The sequence below is a fragment of the Eptesicus fuscus genome, chromosome 12, assembly GCF_027574615.1.
Source record: "Eptesicus fuscus isolate TK198812 chromosome 12, DD_ASM_mEF_20220401, whole genome shotgun sequence".
NCBI classification, from domain to species: domain Eukaryota; kingdom Metazoa; phylum Chordata; class Mammalia; order Chiroptera; family Vespertilionidae; genus Eptesicus; species Eptesicus fuscus.
Window position 1 is genome coordinate 86,479,172 of NC_072484.1, and position 23,348 is coordinate 86,502,519.

The 23,348-nt window shown below is 44.4% G+C and overlaps 1 protein-coding gene across 2 annotated transcripts; it reads right to left on the bottom strand.

Annotated features, from left to right (window-relative positions):
- Positions 1 to 3,023: 3,023 nt before the first annotated feature.
- Positions 3,024 to 22,011, bottom strand: ZNF397 (zinc finger protein 397). 2 transcript variants are annotated; one of them, XM_054724074.1, is made up of 3 exons: positions 21,587 to 22,011; positions 21,188 to 21,326; positions 15,104 to 18,279 (listed from the first exon to the last, which is right to left on the bottom strand). In XM_054724074.1, exons 1-3 carry the CDS (start codon positions 21,998 to 22,000, stop codon positions 17,237 to 17,239), a joined length of 1,596 nt encoding a protein of 531 aa, XP_054580049.1. In that variant the 5' UTR covers positions 22,001 to 22,011; the 3' UTR covers positions 15,104 to 17,236. The 2 variants fall into 2 exon arrangements, with proteins under 2 accessions (XP_028011498.2, XP_054580049.1); XM_028155697.2 differs by lacking the exons at positions 15,104 to 18,279; positions 21,188 to 21,326; positions 21,587 to 22,011 and adding exons at positions 3,024 to 5,178; positions 10,826 to 11,651.
- Between the last annotated feature and the right edge of the window lie 1,337 nt (positions 22,012 to 23,348).

Genomic DNA, 23,348 nt, shown 5'->3' on the forward strand with positions numbered 1-23,348 from the left:
AAAGTTCTAGTCAAGTTTGCTAATCTCATCCTGCTGATTCTAATACTCATTTATTAGACATATTGCTTGAGCCATCACCAATATTTTGCATAATAGACAATTTCCTTCAGCTTACAGAACAACACTTGGGTTTTTTCTTACCTCACGGATGCCTCTCAGTCTCCATGCTGGTATGTACTCATTTTTCTGGACTACTATGTATTTAGAAAACAGAGAGGATGAGGAGTGTAGGATAGCTACGTTATTTTATCTGGATAGCAAGAATGTTTAGTAGAGCACTTCACCAGGATAGGGAATTGAGGAGGAAAACATCATTGGATGTATGTTAAAATTCATGAATTTGAGTTTACCAGGACACAGGAGAGAAATGTGTAGTAAACAGTTGGCTCTTAACATTTTATTCTCACGAGAGATGGCTAAACTTCAATATAAAATTGATTACCATATTTTTCTTCTTCACTTTTTAAATTCTCCAACAAACAGATAATAATTTATTGTACACTTGTCTCCCTACTCATTTCTCAACTTACATCATGTCGCTACTTTCAAGCTCCTCTACTTCTGGGCCTCATGATTTTATTTCCAGACTCTCAAATAGTTTTCCTTTCTGCTCTCTTTCCTCCTTTTAATCTTCGACTTCATAAAGCAGGGAAGTGAGCATGCCATTCCCTGGTTCAAAGATCCTAATGGCTTTCCATTGTCTTGAGAGCAAAATGCAGAAATAGATTTACTCCCACCATACCTAGTACCTTTTAGAGGACACTAAACCCCAGGAAGTTGAAGTGCCTGTTTGTTTACTATCACACTCCTCAGCTGTCTTTTCTTTTACTTCACTTTTATTTCCATCTTATTCTTACTCTTTTATGTACATGTTCCAGTCATTATTTCCGTAACACGTAAGTTTGATGGCAGGAACCTTTTTATTTCCTTTGGCAGCACATAGCACAGTGCCTGACACTGAATGTTTGAGTGAATTAATGACTAAGCACTCACATCATTTCTTACGATTCCTTGCTTCTGTGTCTTTATTGACTATTCTCTCCCTGCCTTTATGCCCCTTCCTCATCCTTCAAACCTCAAATCTCAGGAGCTCCACAACGCTTTCTAATCAGAATTGAACCCTGCCTCCTCTGAGCTCTCATAAGTATCTTTGTTGTTGTTGTTAATCCTCCCCCGAGGATATTTTTCCATTGATTTTTAGGGAAAGTGGAAGAGAGGGGGAAAGACAGAGAAAGGTCAATGTGAGAAAAACATATCGATTGGTTGCCTTCTGCACGAGGCCCCACCAGGGCCCGGGCCGGGGAGGAGCCTGCAACCAAGATACCTGCCCTTGACCAGTATTGAACCCGGGACCCTTTGGTCCGCAGGCCAACGCTCTATCTGCTGAGCCAAACTGGCTAGGGCTAAGTATTTTGTTTACCCTTATGATTACATTGAGCTGTATGTTTTCTGTGTACATCAGTCTTTAAGTAATACATGCTTTGTTGGGACAGTACACAAACCTGTGTGTACAAACTTTGTGTAGACTAGAAAGCCTTAACAAATGCCTTGCACATAGTAATTTGACAATGCCTGTTGGATTGAAATATTAATTAAATAATTATGAGGGATATTCAAAGTATATGATTGTAGCATAATTTTAACAAATGGTTAATACCAGAAAGACAATTAGAATTTAAAAAATTTTTTTCTATTTTTCAGTAGAAAACTTTGCATATATGCAGCTTATTATCAATAGTCATGTCAGAAATCAACAAATGTCTGATGTATGTTGCCACTTAAATCAGTGGGTAGGTATTTTTAAACAGAATGTGCTACACAAATTAGTCATGGGGCATTACTTTAGCTATAATTTTGTTCAATTTTTTTATTTTTAAATATTTTTATTGATTTTTTTACAGAGAGGAAGAGAGAGGGATAGAGAGTTAGAAACATCGATGAGAGAGAAACATTGATCAGCTGCTTCCTGCACATCCCCCACTGTGCCCCAAACCAAGGTACATGCCCTTGACCGGAATCGAACCCGGGACCCTTCAGTCCGCAGGCCGACGCTCTATCCACTGAGCCAAACTGGTTTCGGCTTGTTCAATTTATTGATGACAAGATAAATAATGTAGTAGAGAAATCATCACACTGACATATGAAATTTTTTTTATTGTTTCACATATTTCAGCTGTGATTAAATGGTAGTATTGAAGAAATTATTTCAAATCACTAACGATTATAGGCTTCATTATTGAGAGCAAAATAAATCCATATTTGCTGTGTACATCACAGGAACTTAAAAACTCCTCACCAGGAAAACCAAAACTAGGCCACAAAAACTTTTTTTTTTTTTTTTTAGAAAATGGGGCACTGGAGTTGTGTAGTTAATAAATTTAGTATCAGAATGGCATCATACACTGAGTAGCCAGATTATTATGATCTCTGAATGCATAATAATCTGGCCACTCAGTGTGTGTGTGTGTGTGTACATACAAGGCCCGGTGCAGGAATTTGTGCATGGGTGAGGTCCGGCCAGCCTGGCCAGGGGGAGGGGACATGGGCGGTTGGCTGGCCTGCCTGCTGGTCGAACTCCTGGTTGAGGGGACAATTTGCATATTAGCCTTTTATTATATAGTATATATACTGAGTGGCCAGATTATTATGCGTTCAGAGATCATAATAATCTGGCCACTCAGTGTATGTTCATACACTGGATTGAATGATCACTAGCATTAGCATAAGGTAGAACGCTCCAGCTGTCAGCAGATAAGTGTGATATCAGAGTGAGTGCCAATTAAATAAGGAAGGAATTTTAAGTTTTCCCTACATTATCTAAAATAACTTCTCTGATATGTGATAGGTAATTTGGGCTCACTAAAGATTTGAGGTTACAATACTAATATATTTCTAAGTTCTGATTGCACAGCCACAACACTGAATTTTACAATATCTGGTAAGGTTCTTAATACCTTTAAAACTCTCCTCTTGTGGGTTGTACTTGATAAGACGAGATTTTCTAACATCATAGCAGATACAAATTTCCATTGTTGCTGACATTTAGTAAAATTTTTATTCACATTGAACATTTCCCTACAACACACAAGATTCCTCCTCAGAATTTCTCTGAGTTAAACCTTCATTATAACAATTGAATCAATGTTTTTCTCTCCACTGTGGGTGTGTTGTTTTTTTTTTTTTTACAAAAGTTGAGCATCAAAACCCTTTTCATAATCATCAATAGCATTCATAAGCTTTTTTCCAGTATAGTGTCTCTGGTACTGAATAAAGTTGGTGTATACACTAAAGGTTTTCTCACATTCGTCACATCTAGATTGTCTTGGCCAGAATGGACTTTCTCGTGATCAGTAAGTTCAGAGAGTTGGGTAAAACTTCTGCTGCACTGAATACACCGGTGGGGTTCCTCCCCAGTGTGGATTCTCTGATGTTCAACATCAGCGCATGTGCTGAAGGCTTTCCCAAAGGTATCACATCTATATGGCTTTTCACCATTGTGGATTCTTTGATGGTTAATGAGATCAGAGCGCCGAATAAAGCTTTTGCCGCACTGATCACACCAATACGGTTTCTCCCCAGTGTGGATCCTCTGATGTAGGATGAGAGCTGAGCACTGACTGAAGGCCTTCCCACACTCATTACATTTGTATGGTTTTTCCCCGGTGTGGGTTCTCTGGTGTTTGATAAGGTCTGAGTTCTGACTGAAACTTTTGCCGCACTGTGTGCATGGGTATGGTTTTTCTCCAGTGTGAATTCTCCGATGAAGAATAAGGTCGGAACTCTGACTGAAGGCTTTCCCACATCTATTGCAGTGATAGGGCTTCTCCCCAGAGTGCACTCTCTGATGTTTAGTGAGGTCTGAGCTCTGACTAAAACTTTTATTGCACTGATTACATGCATACGGTTTCTCTCCAGTGTGGATTCTTTGATGTTTAACAAGGTCTGAACGACGACTAAAGCTTTTAGAACAATCACTGCATGGATAAGGTTTCTCTCCAGTGTGGATTCTCTGATGTAGAATAAGGTTGGAGCTCTGACTAAAGGTTTTCCCACACTCATCACATTCATAGGGTTTCTCACCCGTATGAATCCTATGATGTTTTACAAGATCTGATCTTCGACTAAACATTTTACTGCACTGGTTACATGGGTAAGGCTTTTCTCCAGTGTGAATTCGCTGATGATTAATAAGATCTGAAAGTCTGCTGAATGTTTTGCTACACTGAGTACACGGATAGGGTTTCTCTCCAGTGTGGATTCTCTGGTGCAGAATAAGGACTGAACTCTGATTAAAAGCCTTCCCACATTCATTACATTTATAGGGTTTCTCTCCAGTGTGGATCCTTCGATGTTTAAGAAGGTCTGAGTTCTGACTGAAACTTTTGCTACACTGATCGCATGGATATGGTTTCTCCCCGGTATGGATCCTCTGATGTAGAATAAGATCAGAGCTCTGACTGAAGGCTTTCCCACACACATCACATTTATATGGTTTTTCACCAGTGTGGACTCTTTGATGTTTTATAACATCAGAACTCTGACTAAAATGTTTGTTACACTGGTTACATGTATAAGGCTTCTCTCCAGTATGGATTCTCAAGTGTTTAACCAGGTCTGAGCGCTGGCTAAAACTTTTATGACAGTGACTGCACTGATAGGGTTTTTCTCCTGTGTGGATTCTCTGGTGTATAATAAGATCTGAGCTCTGACTGAAGGCTTTCCCACATTCATCACATTTATAGGGTTTTTCACCAGTGTGGACTCTTTGATGTTTAATAAGGTCTGAGCTCCGACTGAAACTTTTAATACACCAATGACAAGGATAGGGTTTCTCCCCAGTATGAATTCTTTGATGCAGAACCAGAGCTGAGCTCACACTAAAGGCCTTCCCACACTTATCACATTGGTAGGGTTTCTCCCAATGGTTTCTTTGATGCCTAATGAGGCCTGTACTCCAAGCAAAGCTTTGTCCACACTCATCACAGTTATGTTGTCTTCTTTTAAAGAGGTTCTTATCCTTTTCATTTAATGTATCCCCCAATTCACAGAATTCTCTGCATTCAGAATCCTGGAGAACATCGTCTCTGGGGTTGTCAGACTCTTCAGTCAATGGTTCAGTTTCTGTTGTGATTTCTTCCTCTGAAGCCAGCTCTCCAATCTTGGTCTTGGTCTTACCATCTAGAACAATACACAAAATTCAAATGGAATGTGTTCTCTAGACTGTTAGAAAGTTTCAAGTGAAACAGATGTCATCACAATATGGGAGTGCTACAAAACCCCAAATTATCCTCTGAGAGGGAAACTAGGAAAACTCAGTAAGTAAGGGACCACAATATTCAGTTAGAGCAGTGACTTACCAGATTTGATCTGTATATGTTTGTCACAGGAGATCTGAGAATACCAAAATCTAATCACAGTGACTAGGAAAGTTAGACTAAATTAGAGCTGATACATAAACAATTTATGAACATTTGTAAGGTAAACAGTGTGAAAGAATCGGGGATGGATGGAGGAGGCAGCAGCGCCCAGGTTGTCACTGAGAGGGTATACCAACCAGGCTGGTCAGAGGCTATCATTAGAGTAAAGAAAGAAGCATCATGCCCAGGAATAGTCAATACAGAATCCGAAATTATAAAAAAATATGTCTTTAGATACTCCTCCATCTCTTTTGTCCTGATTATTACCAATGAATTAGCCAAGAATGCATAAGCCCTTTTCTGAGTCAGCCAAACTTTGGTTAGTCACTGACCAAACTTCCTTACAAAGGAGTGTAAATTAGGAAAAGGTCAGAGAGGTGGGGTCAGAAATCTCTTTTGAGTTGATTTTTGAGGAGGCCATTCCTTGCTCAACAATACCAGATCCTGTAATGGTAGGCACTATGAGAACTCCATTGAATTTCTTGATTGTCAGCCCAGTGTTAAGCACACCACAGCCGGCCACAGTGGCTCATTGGTTGAGTGTCGACCTATGAATCAGGAGGCCATAGTTCGATTCCTGATCAGGGGATATGCTGGGTTGGGGGCTCGATTCCCAGTGGGAGTGTGTGCAAGAGGTGGCCAATTGATGATATTTTTTTTTTTCTTCTTTTTTTAAAAATATATTTTATTGATTTTTTTACAGAGAGGAAGGAAGAGAGATAGACAGTTAGAAACATCGATCAGCCACCTCCTGCACACACCCCCCGCCCCCCCGCCCCACTGGGGATGTGCCTGCAACCAAGGTACATGCCCCTGACTGGAATCGAACCCGGGACCCCTCAGTCCGCAGGCCGACGCTCTATCCACTGAGCCAAACCGGTTTCGGCTGATGATATTTCTTTCTTATTGATGTTTCTATCCCTTTCCCTTCCTCTCTCTCTCTCTCAAAAAAAAAAAAAAAAAATCAATAAAAACATATTAAAAAAAGATAAAGTACAATAAATTAAATGTTTATGTTGTAATTTTAAAGGCAATCTTTTTCAACCAGGGTTCTGTAAGAAAATGATTTGAGTGACTATTTTCTTAATTCTCCCCAAAATTTTTATTCTATAAACATAGATACCATAATAGGGGAGACATTAATACATTACTTACAATGGATGCTTAGAGTGCTTGGGCTAAATTCTCTCACAGAATCACATCTGAGAAAAGCTGCTATGAGGTAACTAGTAAATAACAATGAAAGAATGTATAAACAATAAAATTAATAGAAAAATTTAAAACAAAAACCTGATAATGCAAAATTAGGCTAAAAAGGAAACAAAACATGGGATGAATAAAAACAAGTAAGGAGATGGTACATTTAAATCCAAACATCAACTATGTTATATGTAAATTACTCCAATAAAAAGCAAAGAAAAACCTATAGCTAACATTATACTTAATGGTTAAATAATGAATGCTTTTCTTTTAGGAACCAGTAAGCAAAGCTTCCTGGTTCCTCTCTTAACACTTCTATTCCACATTGTACAACTTCTATTCAGTATTCCTAGCCAATGCAATAAGACATAAAAAATAACTGAAACATAAATAAGAAAGAACAAAGTCAAACTGTCTTTACTGACAGATAACACAATCACATATATAGAAAATCCTGAAGTGTCTCAAAAAAGCTACTAGAACTGGTAAATAAGTTTATTACAGCACTATACAAACACCAATTGTATTTCTGTATACAATGAGCAATTGTATCAAAAAATGAAATATTTAAAAATAAATTCAGCAAAATATATATGAACAGCACTGGTGGCAGTGAAGTTTTAGGTTTCAGGTGGAAGTATGATTTCATTATATGTCAACCTGCAATGAAATAGTAGCTTAAGACTTTGTTTTTCTGCTGTGTTGGGGACACAACAACCTGAACAAAGGACAAAGGTGGATGCCGTAGGTTAAAAGGGGTGGCTGTGATGGATCTTGTCCTTTCATGCCTGTAGATCTGTTCACCCGCTCTGTGCCTCAGGAGGTTGATATTAGGTTATGCACTGCATCACTTGGGGTTCTGTGCCCTCTGGCTTGCAATTAAATTTACGGTAGCTAAAAGTGGGAGGAGAATTGTAGAGTGACCAATTTTCCTGATTTTCCCCCAAAAGAGGAGCTGCTCAGGATGTGGGACTTTCAGTGCTAAATCCTAAGCAAACTGGGATGAGTTGGTTACCCTACATCCTGGCTTCCCTCTTCCTGGGCCAGGAATGGGAAGTAATTGTGTTTCTTTTAGCAAAGGCCACAGCTCCTATGGGGCAGCTCTATCCTATAGCTACCCACTCCAGGATCTGGTAATCAATCTCTCCCCTTGTACCTTAAGGCCTAACGGTAGTAAGTGCTCATCATTGTTTGTCTCCAGGCTGTCCTCCATCCCGTGTTGATTTCTGTAACCCTGCCCATCTTTTTCATGGAACTCTGAATTACCCCAATTGAATGAGCCCACTGTCTTCTGCTAGAATACTGACTGATACCTCTGGTTTATTTTTTCCATAACCACTATTACTACCTGATACTACACTGTATATTTATTTATTTCCTGTTTCCACACTAGAATGTAAGCTCCTTGAGGGCAAAGTCTTGTCTGTTCAGTTCACTGCTATATCCCCCACACTTAGAGCAGTGCGTGGCACAGAGCAAACTCTCTCAATAACTAATAATAACATTATTTGGACAATAATAATTAATAAGCTATGATCTTATTAACTAATAAGCATTTACCAACAATAAGTGTTTATTTTTTATTTTTAAAATATATTTCTTTATTGATTTCAGAGAGGAAGGGAGAGAGAGATAGAAACATCAATGATGAGAGGGAATCATTGATTGGCTGCCTCCTGCATGCCCCCCACTGGGGATCGAGCCCGCAACCCAGGCATGTGCCCTTGGCCGGAATTGAACCTGGGACCCTTCAGTCCGCAGGCTGATGCTCTATCCACTGAGCCAAGCCGGCTAGGGCAATAAGTGTTTTTTAAATAGTTAAATTATTTGAAGGATACATAAATGTTAGTGACTATCTCTCAATGGAGTTGCAGGTTATTTAAACTTTGTTTTGTGTCTTTCTACATTTTATAAATGCACTTTTGTATATAACTCTATAATTAAAAATGTTATTTTATACGCACTCTAAGAGAAACAAACAGATGCAATATAATATGTACATCAATTTATGTAAAACTTCAAGGAGGAGGCCCAGTGATTCTCAGGAAAGATGAGAACTAGATGCCTAAGAACAGATTCTTAAAGAAAGACAAATTCTAAATACAGGATAAATAAAATAAAATAAAATAAATAAAGATGCTCCAAAACTAAAAAGAGGCAGAAGACCTAGAGTAAAAGAAAGGGATAACAGAAGTTGAATTTCTTAGAAAAAACACAGCAGCAATGGGAAGACTAAAATAAAAAAGCAGCAAAATATGATGTGAAAATGAGACCCTGTACATCTAAACAAAGTTTGGGTCAGAATTATTATACTAAAAGAACAGTGGCTACTATTTATAAAGAACTTAGTACCAGCCAGGTCTGTTCTCAGGGTTTATATATAGGATCTCAGCTAGAGCCTGTGGTGCTTGTTATAGTAATAACTAGAGGCCTGGTGCACAAAATTCATGCATGGGTAGGGTCCCTAGGCCTGGCCGACGATCAGAGCCGGTCTTTGGGACGACCAGTGGGGCGATCAGGGGGGTCCCCACTGGCACCCGCCTTGGAGGGGACCAGTGGAGCAATCGGGGGGGCGGGCGGTGCTGCTGGTACCTGTAGGCTGGCCTGGGGCCTGCGGGATGGGGGCAGCTCCTGCATTGAGCATCTGCCCCCTAGAGGTCAGTGCACATCATAGTGACCAGTCATTCCACCGTTCGGTCCATTTGCATATTAGGCTTTTATTATATAGGACTAGAGGCCTGGTGCACAAAATTTGTGCATGGGGGTGGGGGGCCCTCAGCCCGGACTGCACCCTCTCCAATCTGGGACCCCTCGGACATCCCTCTTGCAATCCGGGACCGCTGGCTCCTAACTGCTCACCTGCCTGCCTGCCTGATCATCCCTAATCACCTCTGCCTGCCAGCCTGATGCCCCTAACTGCTCCCCTGCCTGCCAGATCACCCCTAACTGCCTTTGCCTCCTGGCCTGATGGCCCCTAACTGCTTCTGCCTGCCGGCCTGATCACCCCCTAACTGCCCTCCCCGCTGGCCTGATCGCCCCCTAACTGCCCTCCCCTACCGGCCTGATCCCCCTAAGCACATCTGCCTTGGCCTCCGCCACTGTGGCTTTGTCTGGAAGGATGTCCAGAAGATGTCTGGTCTAATTAGCACATTACCCTTTTATTAGTATAGATGGGCCCCACTGAATCCTATTCCCCCAGTATCTAAATCCTTGTGTAGTTCTCACCCACAATGACTTTGGAACTGGTTATGTGACTTGCTTGGTGAATGGCATATTAACAAATGTAACACAAACAGGTTAGAAAGTGCTTTGCATCCCAGGGCTTGGCCTCTGAGTTTGGAAACTAGCTGCCCTGTGAAAAAGTCTGGGCTACAAGCCATAGAAAGCACCAACAGCCAGACATATGCAACTGATACTAGCTTAGACCTGCCCTAGTTGAGCTGCTAGATGACTGCATGAGTGATCACAGGCAAGACGGGGGAGGGGGAGGGAACTGCCCAGCCGAACCCAGCCCAACTTGATGACCCACTGAACCAAAGAAAATAACATGGTTTAAAAATGCCTGATCTTTTAGGTCACTGTTTTGGGGTCCCTTTTTCTGGAGTGACAGACATGATCCTCAAAATAACCTCCAAGACATGAATTAGTATGTACCTATACTAAAGAGAAAACAGAATAAAAAAAAAAAAGTAACTTCCGGTGTAACTGGTTTGGCTCAGTAGATAGAGCGTCGCCCTGTGGACTGAAGGGTCCCGGGTTCGATTCCCGTCAAGGACACATGCCCGCGTTGCAGGGCATGCAAGAGGCAGCCAATCACTGATTCTCTCTCATCATTGATGTTTCTGTCTCTCTCTCTCTCTCCCTTACCCTTCCTCCCTGAAATCAATAAAAAAAATATTTAAAACAAAAAGAAAGAAAAGATTTAAAAGGGGGAATATCAAATAGTAACAGATTGGTGATAAGGTGACTACAATGGGGGAAATGGATGATTTGGGGACTTAAAGGAGAGGAAGGCATTCCCTGAGAATGTGATGGCCAGAAGTCACAACAAAGTCACGTGACTGTGCTTGCAGCACTGAAGAGAGGGTACTGCCTGATAGTGAAGTGTGGGCAGTGAAGAATACCAATAACACTGATGGCACTGATACAGCAACGGTGACACCCCATCCCCAAAACCACCGCGAGAGAGAGAATACACTGCTGCTCACCTGGCAGGAGCTGGGGGTCTTGAGGTTCAGAGTTGATCGGTGTCTCCATGGGCGGCCGCTGCACACCTGAGCCTCAGCAGCGCCCCCAGCATCACCACGGCCTCGGGAAGCTTTCCTTGCCCAGGTCGGGCTCTGAGACCCCGAGGCAACGGGGCACCCTGGGCTGGGGAGCGAACGCTGCGGAGCCGGGAGAGGTAACCCCTGACACTAAGCTACCAAAACACGTCCTCTCGGTGTGAAAGGAATAAAGGAGGAAACAAAACCTCCCGTGGGAACTTATGAAGCTTCCCCTCCCCTCCTCCAGGCGTCCGGCAGGACCCTCGGGGACATGTCTTCTCCATTCCGAGCCTAGCGACCTTCGAACCCCATGGGGGGCGATGCCAGCCACGTCAGGTGCAGCTGCAAAGACCAGACGCTGCTATTCGCTTCCCTCCGAGACCCAGCGACACCCCCGGCCGCGCCTTCACGGCGACCTGTCTTTTCTTCCTCCCTCCGCGCACGCAGGTTGCTCTCCCCAGGCCCGGCGGGCTGGCTCGCGCGGATGCACCCACGCTTCTGACCCACCCACCCCGGCTCCCGGCGTTCATTCACCGGAACCCGAGGGCCAGCCAGGACGGACCGACCCAGCTCGCCGGGCCTCGGAGCCGCGCCCAGGGGCGACCCCGGCGGCCTCGCCTCCCCACGGCCTCAGGAAAGCGCACGCGGCTCCCCGGCGGCGCTGCGACGCCGCTTCCAAGGCGGGATCCCCCGCGCCCCTGCGCCTCTCGCGAGCCCACAGCACCGGCACCTCGCAGCTCTGCGGCCGCCGCCCGGCCCCGCGCGGCACCACCTCGGGCCGCTCTAGGAGGCGGGCGGGCCCGCAGCTCTATGGCTGGGCCCGCACTGCGCACGCGCCGGGCGGCGGAGCCTTAACACCCGCGCGTCCGCGGAGCAGCCCGCAGCCCGGAGCTGGCCCAGCCCCGCCGTAGCGAGGGGCCTGGGAGCGGGGACAGACCCCTGGCCCCGTCTGCCGGTTCTTGACGTGGATGTCGGGAAACACCTCCCGGGAAAGCGCCCTGGGGCGGGGTAGGTTCTGACTCCAGAACGAGTTCTTTCTCCGTTACCCCCTTTGCCTCCCCTGCGGCCCCCCTCCCCCGCGCGCGTGCTCCCTTCCCCTTTCCTCCTGCCCTCCGGGTCCCCAGAGCTTTGCGGTGCCTCTGAGACCCCTGGGGCCTTGGGAATATGCCCGTCGCCGGGCCCGGGCCCCAGGGACGCAGTCGGCCGGGTCCCAGGTGCGCTGGCCGCTCTGATTCTGGGACCGCATTGGAGCAGCGCTGCCATGGAAACCAGAGACGCTGGGCAGTTAAGCCCGCACTTCTGGGAACACAGCTGGCTGTCTTCTGCCTTCAAGAAAGGCCATAGGGGCCCTGGCTGGTGTGGCCTGCAGACTGAAGGGTCCCGGGTGTGATTCCAGTCAAGTGCACATCCCTTCCTCTCTGAAATGAAATAAAAATCTCACACACACACACACACACACACACACACACACACACTAGAGGCCCGATGCTCGAAAATTCGTGCAAGAGTAGGCCTTCCTTCCCCCGGCGGCCAGCACTGACTGGCTTCCCTCGGGCTGCCGGCAGGCACCCGGGACCCAGGCTGGCTTCCCTCCGGCCCCGGGCTTTGTCAGGAAGGACATCCGGAATGACGTCCAGCCTAATTAGCATATTGCCCTTTTATTATTACAGCTACTAGAGGCCCTGGCACGGATTTGTGCACTGGTGAGGGCCGTGGCCTGCAGGGATCCCCTCCCCCCTCATCCAGGTCAGCCAAGCGGTGCTCCCACTGTGGGAGCGCACTGACCACCAGGGGGCAGCTCCTGCGTTGAGCATCTGCCCCCTGGTGGTCAGTGCATGTCACAGCGATTGGGCTTTCATTACATGGGATATGCCTAAGCAACCCTTCCAACCAGTCGCTATGACAATGCACTGACCACCAGGGGGCAGATTCTCAACACAGGAGCTGCCCCCTGGTGGTCAGTGCGCTCCCACAGCCAACCTCCCGTGGACCCTCCCCCAGCCGGCCAGCCCCCATCAGCCGGATCAGTACTGGGCGAGACACCCTAATTGGGCCCCTATCGCCAGCCAGGCCAGGGACCCCACCCGTGCACCAGGCCTCTACTATATATACACTGAGTGGCCAGATTATTATGCGTTCAGTGTGTATATGTATGTATATATTATAAAGAAAGGCCATAGTGTCGCTTTCTAAAAGTTTGCTTGCCAGCACAGCCCTCATGACCAAAGGATCAGGGTGGAAAGAAGGACTGAGATGGGGTGGGGAGTGGGCAGCAGAGCATCAGGGTAGGGAAGACAGTACTGTGTTCTTGGAAATAAAGGGGGAATTAGGAAGAGAATTGAGACAGGTCAGACATGCGACTTGGTTAAGATGCTTGGCAGAAAAGGTACAGGTATGAGCCCTAGCCAGTTTGGCTCAGTGGATAGAGCGGCAGCCCACGGACTGAAGGGTCCCAGGTCTTTGGGGTGCGTGTGGGAGGCAACCAATCTGTGTGAGGTGTTTCTCTCTCTCTTTCTCTCTTTCTCCCTCCCCCCGTCCCTTCCACTCTCTCTGAAAACCAATGGGAAAAATTTCGGGTGAGGATTAACAATAAAAAAGGGTTCAGGTATGAGAAAATGGTGGCTGGCGGAAGTGATGGTTAAGGTAGGGGGAGGGGGCTTCCTGTTCCAGCCCAAGACCCTCTTGAAATATATGAAATCTTCAGAATGCATGAATGAGGCCCTGGTACACCTGTCAGGACCTTGTTTGGGTCCAGCCCTCACAATTAGCAAGTGCAGACGCTTTTTAAAAAAAACAGCATTCCTGAGGCATAAAAGACGTACAAGAATTAGCAAATGCTTAAAGCATACGATTTGCTAAGTTTTGTCATGTGCATACAACCATGAAATCACCACAATCAAAATAGCGGACACATGCAGCAACTCCCCAAAGTTTCCTCCTTCCCTTGGTAACCGCCCCTCTCCTCCCACAGCCTGCTGTCTGCTTTTTGCCACTATAGATTAGTTTTCATTTTCCAAAGGTTTTATTAAAAGGAATCTTACAGAAAGCACTCTGTTTTGGTCAGGTTTCTTTCACTTATTTTGAGACTTATCTATATTGCCGTGTGTGTCAATAGTCCATTTCTTTTTGTGCTAAGTATTCCATTGGATATATATACTACAATTTGCTTATCTGTTCACCAGTTGGTGGGCATTTGGGTTCAGTTTTTTACTATTACAAATAAAACTGCTATGGACATTCATGTATACATATTTATGTGGACATATTATTTTTTTTCTTACATGGTAGGTGTATGTTTAACATTTTCAGAAACTGCTACACCGTTTGCAGAGTGGCTAAACCATTTTGCATCCCCGCCAGCAGTGAATGAGAATGACATTGTTGGCATACCACTTTTAACAGGTTTCCAGTAAAACAGAATGAGAAAGTTAATCAAAAGTTAATTCTCATGTACAAAGGTAGAGGGTTTTGTTGACCTTTTACCCAGAAGTGATGCTGTGAATATAGATCTTCTGGGTGTTTACTCAAGGAAACCAGTTTGTTGGGTCTAGGGTGGTTTTGGCAAACCCAACCAACAAAATAACCTATATTATCACTCAGAGAACCAGTATAGCACTTTAAGATTATTTATTTCCAGTATTTAATGCATAAATATATTTTTACATGGAATCATACTGTACATAATTGTTTTATTTTTACATATTAATGCTTTGTCCTTTAATATCAACATCACTTTTAAGACTGTATACATTCATGATGGTTTTTGAAGCATACATTTATAGGTAGAATTTTAAAGTCAAAAGGCAATGCTTAAGGCTTCTGGTTTGATTGCCAGAGACAGTATCTACTCTCATCTCACTTGCAACATTAGAGTCCCAATTTCCCTGAATTTTTGTTAGTTTTGTGAGGGACATCTCAACTCTTGCTTCAATATAGCCTTTTTAATTCTAGCAAGGCTGAACACTTAGTGTCCATTGAATTTCTTTTGTGATTTGCCTATTTAAGAAAACATTTTTTTTTTCCTGTTGTGACTTTTTAATGGGGAGACAGTGTAGGGAAATAGAAAGGTTCTGGATTCCTACTGCCTGGTTCAGTCTAACCTCACCACTGTGTAGCTACATGAGAGTAAGCCGTGGTCCTAAGCCTTCATTTCCTTGTCTGCAAATATGGGCATCTGAGAAGTAACTAGTGCATGTACACAAAGCCCGAACAAGTAAGTACCTATTGATCTGTGTAAGAACTCTGTGTAAAGAACATCCTCCTCCTATAATGGTGTATCATTCCTAGTTTGTCCTACCCTTTCAGTTTGAATCTTTTCAGTTTGTGGAAGAAAACAGGAGTTGAATAACTCTTGTTACATTTTACCATCTTTTCCAAATGATTCTCTCCCTTTCTTTTTACATTCTAAGCATGGGCAGTTGGCCCTCCTGCCATTCCTGCTGGTTAATACATGCTCATCTGCGTATGCCCCAACTGGAATACTACCTCTCTTGTTTATCCTCTGCACAAGATTCTAGATGCCCATAGATTTCTATTTTTGGTGAGTTATAACTGTTAGGTATTTTGAATAACATGTTTTTCTGTTGCTGGCCAGCCTATACCCCTTCCCACATTGTAGAGAAGTACCAGTCTAGAGGTACGTTTCCTGCTGGGTCCTTCAGAAGATGGGAATCTCTGGATGGACCATGACTATTACTTTCTGTTGTCACTTCCCTTTAGCTTTGTCTTTAACAGAATTCATGAAAGACTGAATGCTGCTGATATAAGACAAAACTGATCATGTGTGAGTACTTGGAGAATTAAGTCACAGACCCAGCAACTGACAAGTATTTTTTAGCATCTGAGCCCAAGGCAGTGCACTAGCAACTGTGGGGGTGCAGCCCCCAATGATATGGTAGCCATAGCAGCTTCTGATCCAGAGCACTGGAAGGTGGGAGGAAGTTGATAGCAGCTTTGTCAGTCTTACTGGTAAGAACCGAAGATGTCCTTCTGTCTGGGAGGGACATTTAGACAGACTCAACCTCCAGGCTGGGGTCTTTCTGGCCCCACCCCACCCTCATGAAAGGTCTAGCCTACAGGTAGAGCAAGGAAGCTATTAACCCTTTTAATGGGTCACATCAGACGAAGACAAAGCTCACCGCCCGGTGGTCCAAGGACTCCAGGGTTTTTCTATTAACAGACTTCTCCACTGGCTCCTATTTTACTGTAGGCACTGCTGAAGAGCCTGGCTGCATCCACACCCCTTACAAACCTGACTCCACTTCACCAGGAACTCACCAGGCATGCTCCACACAAGGGGGGCTTTTACTTTTAATTTCTCAGACTTTCTTCCAGACCTGTGTCTGTTCCCCCTCATCCTTCAGATCATTTTTCCTTGACCAAGGTTGGGTTAGGGACTTCTTAATGTCACGTGGCACTGACCATACCAGTGCCACTGCTCGTTTGCCTTGTCCATTAAACTACAAAACGTCTTTATTTTCCATGATACCTGGTTCCTGGCACAAAGTAAGCACTCAAAAAGAACTGCTGGATAAATTAATCTGTATTATTGTCTCATTTCTGGCCGGCCCTGGGCTCATTAAATCACTGATGAAACCGTTTCCCCATCTGTCTTGCTGTCATGTCACTGTTCTTAATTGATCAGTAAACTTGCATTCCTGTGACAAAATGTCCCTTGTATTGTCCACACCGTCCCCCAAACCTGGCACACCAGCAATCAGACGCAGTGACAGAGCATGGACTGCTTACCCTCTTCATGACATTCTCCTGGAAAATGAGGTTTCAATGCACTAGTCCATTTTCCCTATTTCCTGAGTATTCCTAATGGTAAGAGAAAAGGAGGAAGCAACAATTCTTCCATTTGCTGTTCTGACTAGTCACAGGAAAAGCTTTCAAGGGATAATGTGCATGTGCACTGGGGAGTGCTGCACAAAGTCTGATTGACTCGAGACCTAGGAGTTTGCAACCTTCATGGAGTCTTTGATTAACAAAGATAAACATTTGACAGAAGTATCCTATACAATAAAGAGGTAATATGCAAATTGACCCTCACACAAGATGGCCGCCACAAGATGGCCAGCAGGGGAGGGCAGTTGGGGGGGACCAGGCCAGCAGGGAAGAGCAGTTAGGAGTGACCGGGTCAGCAGGGGAGGGCAGTTGGGGGCAGCCAGGCCAGCAGGGGAGCAGTTAGGTGTCGATCAGGCTGGCAGGCAGGCGAGTGTTTGGGAGCCAGCAGTCCCGGATTGTGAGGGAACCCAGATTGGAGAGGGTGCAGGCTGGGCTGAGGGACACCCCCCAACCGTGCACCAATGTCATGCACTGGGCCTCTAGTTTAGAATAGTCCTTGTATTCACGTTATGTTACAGTGTGGACTCTCTGATGGCGCACGAGGACTGATCTGTGCCTGAAAGCCTTCCCACACTCATTACATATATAAGCTTCATCCCCAGAGTGGATTCTCTGATGCTGAACAAGGGCTGAGCTCCTTTTGAATGTTTTGCCACATTCAATACACTGATAAGGTTCCTCTCCACTATGAATTCTCTGATGTCTAATGAGGTTTGAGCTCAAACTGAAGGCTCTTCCACACTCATTGCATTCATAGGGCTTCTCTCCACTATGTATTCTCTGATGGGTTATCAGCTCTGAACTCTGCCTGAACGCTTTCCCACATTCATTACATTCATAAGGTCTCTCTCCTGTGTGGATTCGCTGGTGTCTTATAAGCTTTGAGCTTTGGCTAAAGGTTTTCCCACACTCATTACACTCATAGGGTTTCTCACCAGTATGAATTCTTTGATGGATGATGAGATATGAACTTTGACTGAATGCTTTGCCACATTCATTACACTTACAAGCTTTCTCACCTGTATGAATTTTCCGATGTCTAATGAGGGCCGAGCTCTGATTGAAGGCTTTTCCACACTCACTACATTCATATGCTTTCTCACCACTGTGGATTCTCTGATGAATAATCAGATACGACCTCAAGCTAAAGGCCTTCCCACACTGGCTGCATTTGTAGGGCTTTTCTCCGGTATGGATTCTCTGATGTTGTGTTAGAGAGGAATGCTGTTTAAACCTGTGCCCACATACTTCACATCTATGAGGTCTCTCTTCTGTAGGAACTTTCTGAAATGTTATAGAGTTTGTACTTAGAATCAGGCTTCTTTGTGGCTCATGATGGAATCTCTTTCCTAGAGATCCGTGTGTGATGGCTTGACTACAACTGCCTGCTGGGGAAGGGGAGCTTCCTAATTTCTTCCTTGAAGCACTTCCTTGAAGCCACTCGAAGCTGCTTTTGTGTTCACTAATTCCTCTGAATGAAAGTTCCTGGGGAAGTCCTGCTTTTCCTCCTGAAATATCCTCCTTTGTCGCTGATTCATTGTTCTCACGATCTGAAATGATAATAACAAAAACCAGATTTTTAATTTCTCCAGTCACTCTCAATACTCACTTTCGATGTGAGAGAAAACAGATGCGCCAAACACAAAAGATATCACTGTTCACATATATCTGTAACACTGACTCTGTGGACAACACCTCCCTTCCAGAAACAGCTATTATTAGCCTGATTTCTGTGGCTGTTCCTTCTCAGATTCAAGGCCAACCACTCAAACGTGAGTTCCTTCAAATTTTGTGCTGGGCTATCACGTATCATCCCCATTCTACAAACTGTCTATCCTCTAGACTTCAATTACTAATGTACTTACGTTATACGCTAATCAGATCCCCAGTTCTATCCTGTTTCCTCTGGTAAGCTCTAGACTTTCATATCCAATGCTGATTGAACATATTACTTGTGAATATTTCACAAGCACCTAAATACATCATCACTATGTTTTTTCCTTTATGTTTTCCATGTATATGAAATAAGTCCACTATTAACCAAGCAGTTAAGACTGAAACCTGAAACCTCAACTCCTACCCACATGCTCCACTTTAACAATGAACAGCTACTGCAATACAATCTAAATACCGATAAGCAGGAGTCAGCTTTGATATTCCTCAACTCTCACCATAATACACCTTGATTTACTCACTGTGGCCACTTGATTACAACAGTTTCTAACAGGGCTCTACCCTTGCCTTCAAATGCATTCTCCATCCTGCAACTAAATTTTAAAACACACATCCAATCACGTCATTCCCTTGTCCAAATCCCTTCAAATGTACCCCACTGCACTGTACAAACTAATTAGAATGACATACCGGTTTCCACAATCTGGTCCCATTTTCCTGTTCAGTTTCTCTTACCACCTCTCTATGAATTCTCTGTTGAGTTAAATTGAATTATCTGCAATTCCCACAATGGGGTATATTCTCTCACCTTCAGAACGTTGCGGCCTTTGCTTGTGTGATATTATACTACTACTAGAGGCCCAGTGCACGGGTAGGGTCCCTAGGCCTGACTGGCCATCAGGGCCGATCAGGGCCTTCCGGCTGCTGGCTGGGGTCTCCCTTTCTTGGCTGCTGTCCGGGGCCTTCCTTTGTTTCACACCGCCCCCTGGTGGTCAGCATACATCATAGCGAGTGATTGAACTCCCAGTCTCTTGGTCAAACTCCCACGGGGACAATTTGTATATAAGGCTTTTATATAGAGAGATATTTGTTCTTTATCCCAGTTCTGGGCACAGAGTTTTTAAAATCCTTGAAATTTCCTAAGTGGTCGATGTGAGAGGAGCGCCTCTGTTATTCATAAGCCCCTATCAACTATACCTGGGTTTATGCTAATGAGTTGACTCTTGGAGGTAGGCTGATTGCCATAGGAACCAATCAAGTGATTAGAGGATTGGAACTTTCAGCCCCATTCCCTGACTTTCAGGAAGAAGGGCTGGATTGAGTTAGCTAAAAGTCAACGACCAATGATTTAATCAATTGTGCCCAGGTAATGAAACCTCCATAAAAACCTTAAAGGGGTTCAGAGAGCTTCCAGGATGGTGAATGCATCCAAGTGTCAGGAGAATGGCACCCCAACTTCACAGCTACAGAAGCTCTGCACTCAGGACCCTTCTGGACTTTACCTTATGTACCGCTAGTTCATTTGTATCCTTTATAATAAAACAGTAGTAGTAAGTAAGGTGTTTCCCTAAGTCCTGTGAGCCATTCGAGAAATTATGAAACCTGAGGAGGGGGTCGTGGAATTGCCAATTCACAAAAAATCAGATGTGTGGGTAACTTGGACTCGTTACCTGCAATTGGCATCTGAAGTGGGGGGTCAGTCTTGTGGGACTGAAATTTTAACCTGTGGGATCTGCACTAATTCTGGGGAGTTAGTGTCAGAACTGCTTACTGTGAGGGAAAACCCTATACATCACATTAAGTGTCAGAACTGCTGTGAGCGAAAACCTCATACATTCAGTGTCAGAAATATTGAAAAAGTCTTTTCCTTTAGCCTATTTTTCTCACCTGTTTATCTGGCTTTTTCCTACTTCTAGTTCAAGTCTTAGATGTCTCTTTAAGAAGTATTCCTTGAACGGCTAAGATTGGGTATAGTGCCCAGTGCCTACTAATTCTATAATTTACTACACTATACTGCAATTACCTTTTTGCTTGTCCACCACCTACATAAACCTGAAAGTTCCTTGAAGATAGAGACCCAGTGCCTATCAGACATGTATTATTACCCAAGTAAGATATATAAGGAAGGAATCCTATCTAATAAAGAGGGAATATGCTAATTGACCCTCACGCCGTTGCAAAGATGGCGGCACCCACAGCTAATAAGGAGGAATATGCTAATTGACTGCCCCGCCCTCAAAGATGGCAGCACTCACAGTCACAAGATGGTGGTGCCCAGTCCCCTCAGCCCCGCTGGGGCGGCGGGCGCGCAACCGCTCTGTGCACCTGCCTTCGGAGTCCCCCAGTCCCCTCAGCTCCCCAGGGCCGACCCGAGATGCAGGCAAGCCTCGGATGGCGGCTGCCCGTGGCTCAGGTAACCAGGGCTGGCTGAGGCTTGTGCTGCCGGCAGTGGCAGCAGTGGAGGTGTGATGGGGCATTGCCTCCTGCCCCTGAGGGCTCCCGGACTGTGAGAGGGGGCAGGCCGGGCTGAGGGAGCCCCCTTCCAGTGCATGAATTTTCAAGCACCAGGCCTCTAGTAAGTAAATAAATGACAAGGAAGCCTGACTGTGATTTGTGAGGTTTGCTGAATACAAAGCTGCTAAATTCTAGGTCAAGAGCACCTCTGGCCTAGAATAATAAAGGTGAGGCTTACATGTGGCATGTTTGTAAAATGCAATTCAGTGTGTATCTTCAAAGCCAGAGGCCTAATTGATAACAGTTCCCAGATGAGTTTCTATTTCTTACCACTTTGGGGGTAAAGGCAAGGTTCCCAAGGTTTCAGCTGTGCCTTTAAAGGCTGGAGTTGGGTGTTTAACTCTTGGGATGCTCCAAGACATGTCAAATCCTTCCATGGTAATGCTTGTTCTTGTGGATTAGCTGGAATCTGAAACCAGTAAAATATGGTTAGTGTGGTGAGAAAAATCCCTAGGGAAATGCTTACTAAAAATCTCAGAGGTTAACAAAGACATGCCGGGCATGAGAATAAGGGAAAAATAACTACTTAAGGTAGAGAAGGGCATGGCCCTAGTAGTCACTCCAGGGTCATGGTTCAGTAGAGACAAATTTCCATCCTACTGTTATGACGACGTCACATGCTCCAGTTTGTAAATTCCTTCTCAACATACTGCATCTCCCTGTCCCCACCTGCTGCCCAGGATCATCAAATTCCCTCTCCAAATCCTCCAACAGAGTCACAGCTTCCTCGCCACTTTTTGGACCACGTTGCTGAACCCAGGCCTGCAGCTCCTCGGGCAGGATGCTCAGGAACTGCTCCAGCACCAGCAGCTCCAGAATCTGCTCCTTCGTGTGCAACTCTGGCATGAGCCACTGGTAGCACAGCTCCTGGAGTCGGCCCAGGGCCTCCCGGGGCCCAGGTGTCTCCTGGTAGCAAAACTTTCTGAACTGCTGGCGAAACAATTCTTGGCAAGATCGGGTACTCCCATTCTGCTTTAATTTTTGCCCCCAGGAAAGGCTTTCTTCTACTTTCACTAGTATTAGTTCTTGTTCCTGAGGATCTGGAGGTAGCAGGGTTGAAACGGCTCTGCATTCCATAGCCATTCCGGCCTGAAACAGCTGATAAAAAAACTCACAACTGGGTTCTCTACTTCAGAAATTCTTTGAATAACCTCTTCTTTCCTGAAGAGTGAAAAAGCACTGTTAACTTATAGCAGTGAAAAAAACACACAACAACCTCGAAGGACTGATAATAATAAACATCAGTTAGCCCAATAACATACTGAAAGGGAGCTTGTTTGAGATTGTAAATAATAATCAAGTGACAAACTAAAATTCACTCATGTCTTTCACTGTCTCCTATTTTGTAGAATTTCTACTACTAATTCTATAAGAAATTATTTTAGAAGCAAAATAATGCAATATTAACATGAGTCACATACTAAGAAATTTCCTTTTAATTCTTTCAATTCTGACGCATCGAGAAGAATCTGTCTTTAACATGTATGTAAAACAGTACTTTTTTAAAAAATGTATTTTTATTGATTTCAGAGAGGAAGAGAGAGAGAGAGAGAGAGAGAGAAGAGAAACATCAATGATGAGAGAGAATCATTAATCGGCTGCCTCCTGCAAGCCCCCCACTGGGGATCAAGCCTGCAAACCCGGCATGTGCCCTTGACTGGAATCAATCCTGGGGCCCTTCAGTCCGCAGCCTGACGCTCTATCCACTGAGCCAAACCAGCCCGGGCAGAACTCCCTCTAATAAAGTTATAAGCCTCAGACTACCAAGGGTAACAGTATCTAGCTGGGACTTTAAAATGCTGATTTTAAAGTATATATTTTTAGTAACCTATCTATGGCAAATAGTGTTGATTCATTTAAGGTAGTAAAACAGTTTTTTTTTTTTTTTTTTTTTTTTTTTTTTTTTTTTAAATATATTTTATTGCTTTTTCACAGAGAGAGAGGGAGAGGGATAGAGAGCTAGAAACATGCCCTTGACCGGATGTGCCCGCAACCAATGTACATGCCCTTGACCGGAATTGAACCTGGGACCTTTCAGTCCGCAGACCGACGCTCTATCCACTGAGCCAAACCGGTTTCGGCGTAAAACAGTTTTTAAAAATGCATATTAAACATTTGATTTAAACAAAAATATTGTTGAATATTTGCCATTTGATCAATTTTGGTATTCACTGAATTTCTTCAAGGAACACTGAGGAACTAATTATGGGCTCTGTCCCGAGCCCGGTAATAGGATGCAATCGTTTTTGCTCCTGAATAAACGACTCTACCTAGGAATAACCAAGAAGTATTTGTTCGATGCTTACCATGTGTTCGAAACCATGTCAGATACAGAGACAGAAGTGACAAGGCCAATCTCAGCTCTCAAAAAGCTTAGAATATACTGGAGTAAACATTTCTAAAAAGTGAAATATGGCAACGAGTACGTATT

Coding starts and splice junctions, on each gene's coding strand:
- ZNF397 (XM_028155697.2), bottom strand. CDS start 10,874: ATGGAGACACCGATCAACTCTGAACCTCAAGACCCCCAGCTCCTGCCA. Junction 5,179..10,825: donor AGACCCCCAGCTCCTGCCAG/GTGAGCAGCAGT, acceptor GTATTGTTCTAG/ATGGTAAGACCAAGACCAAG.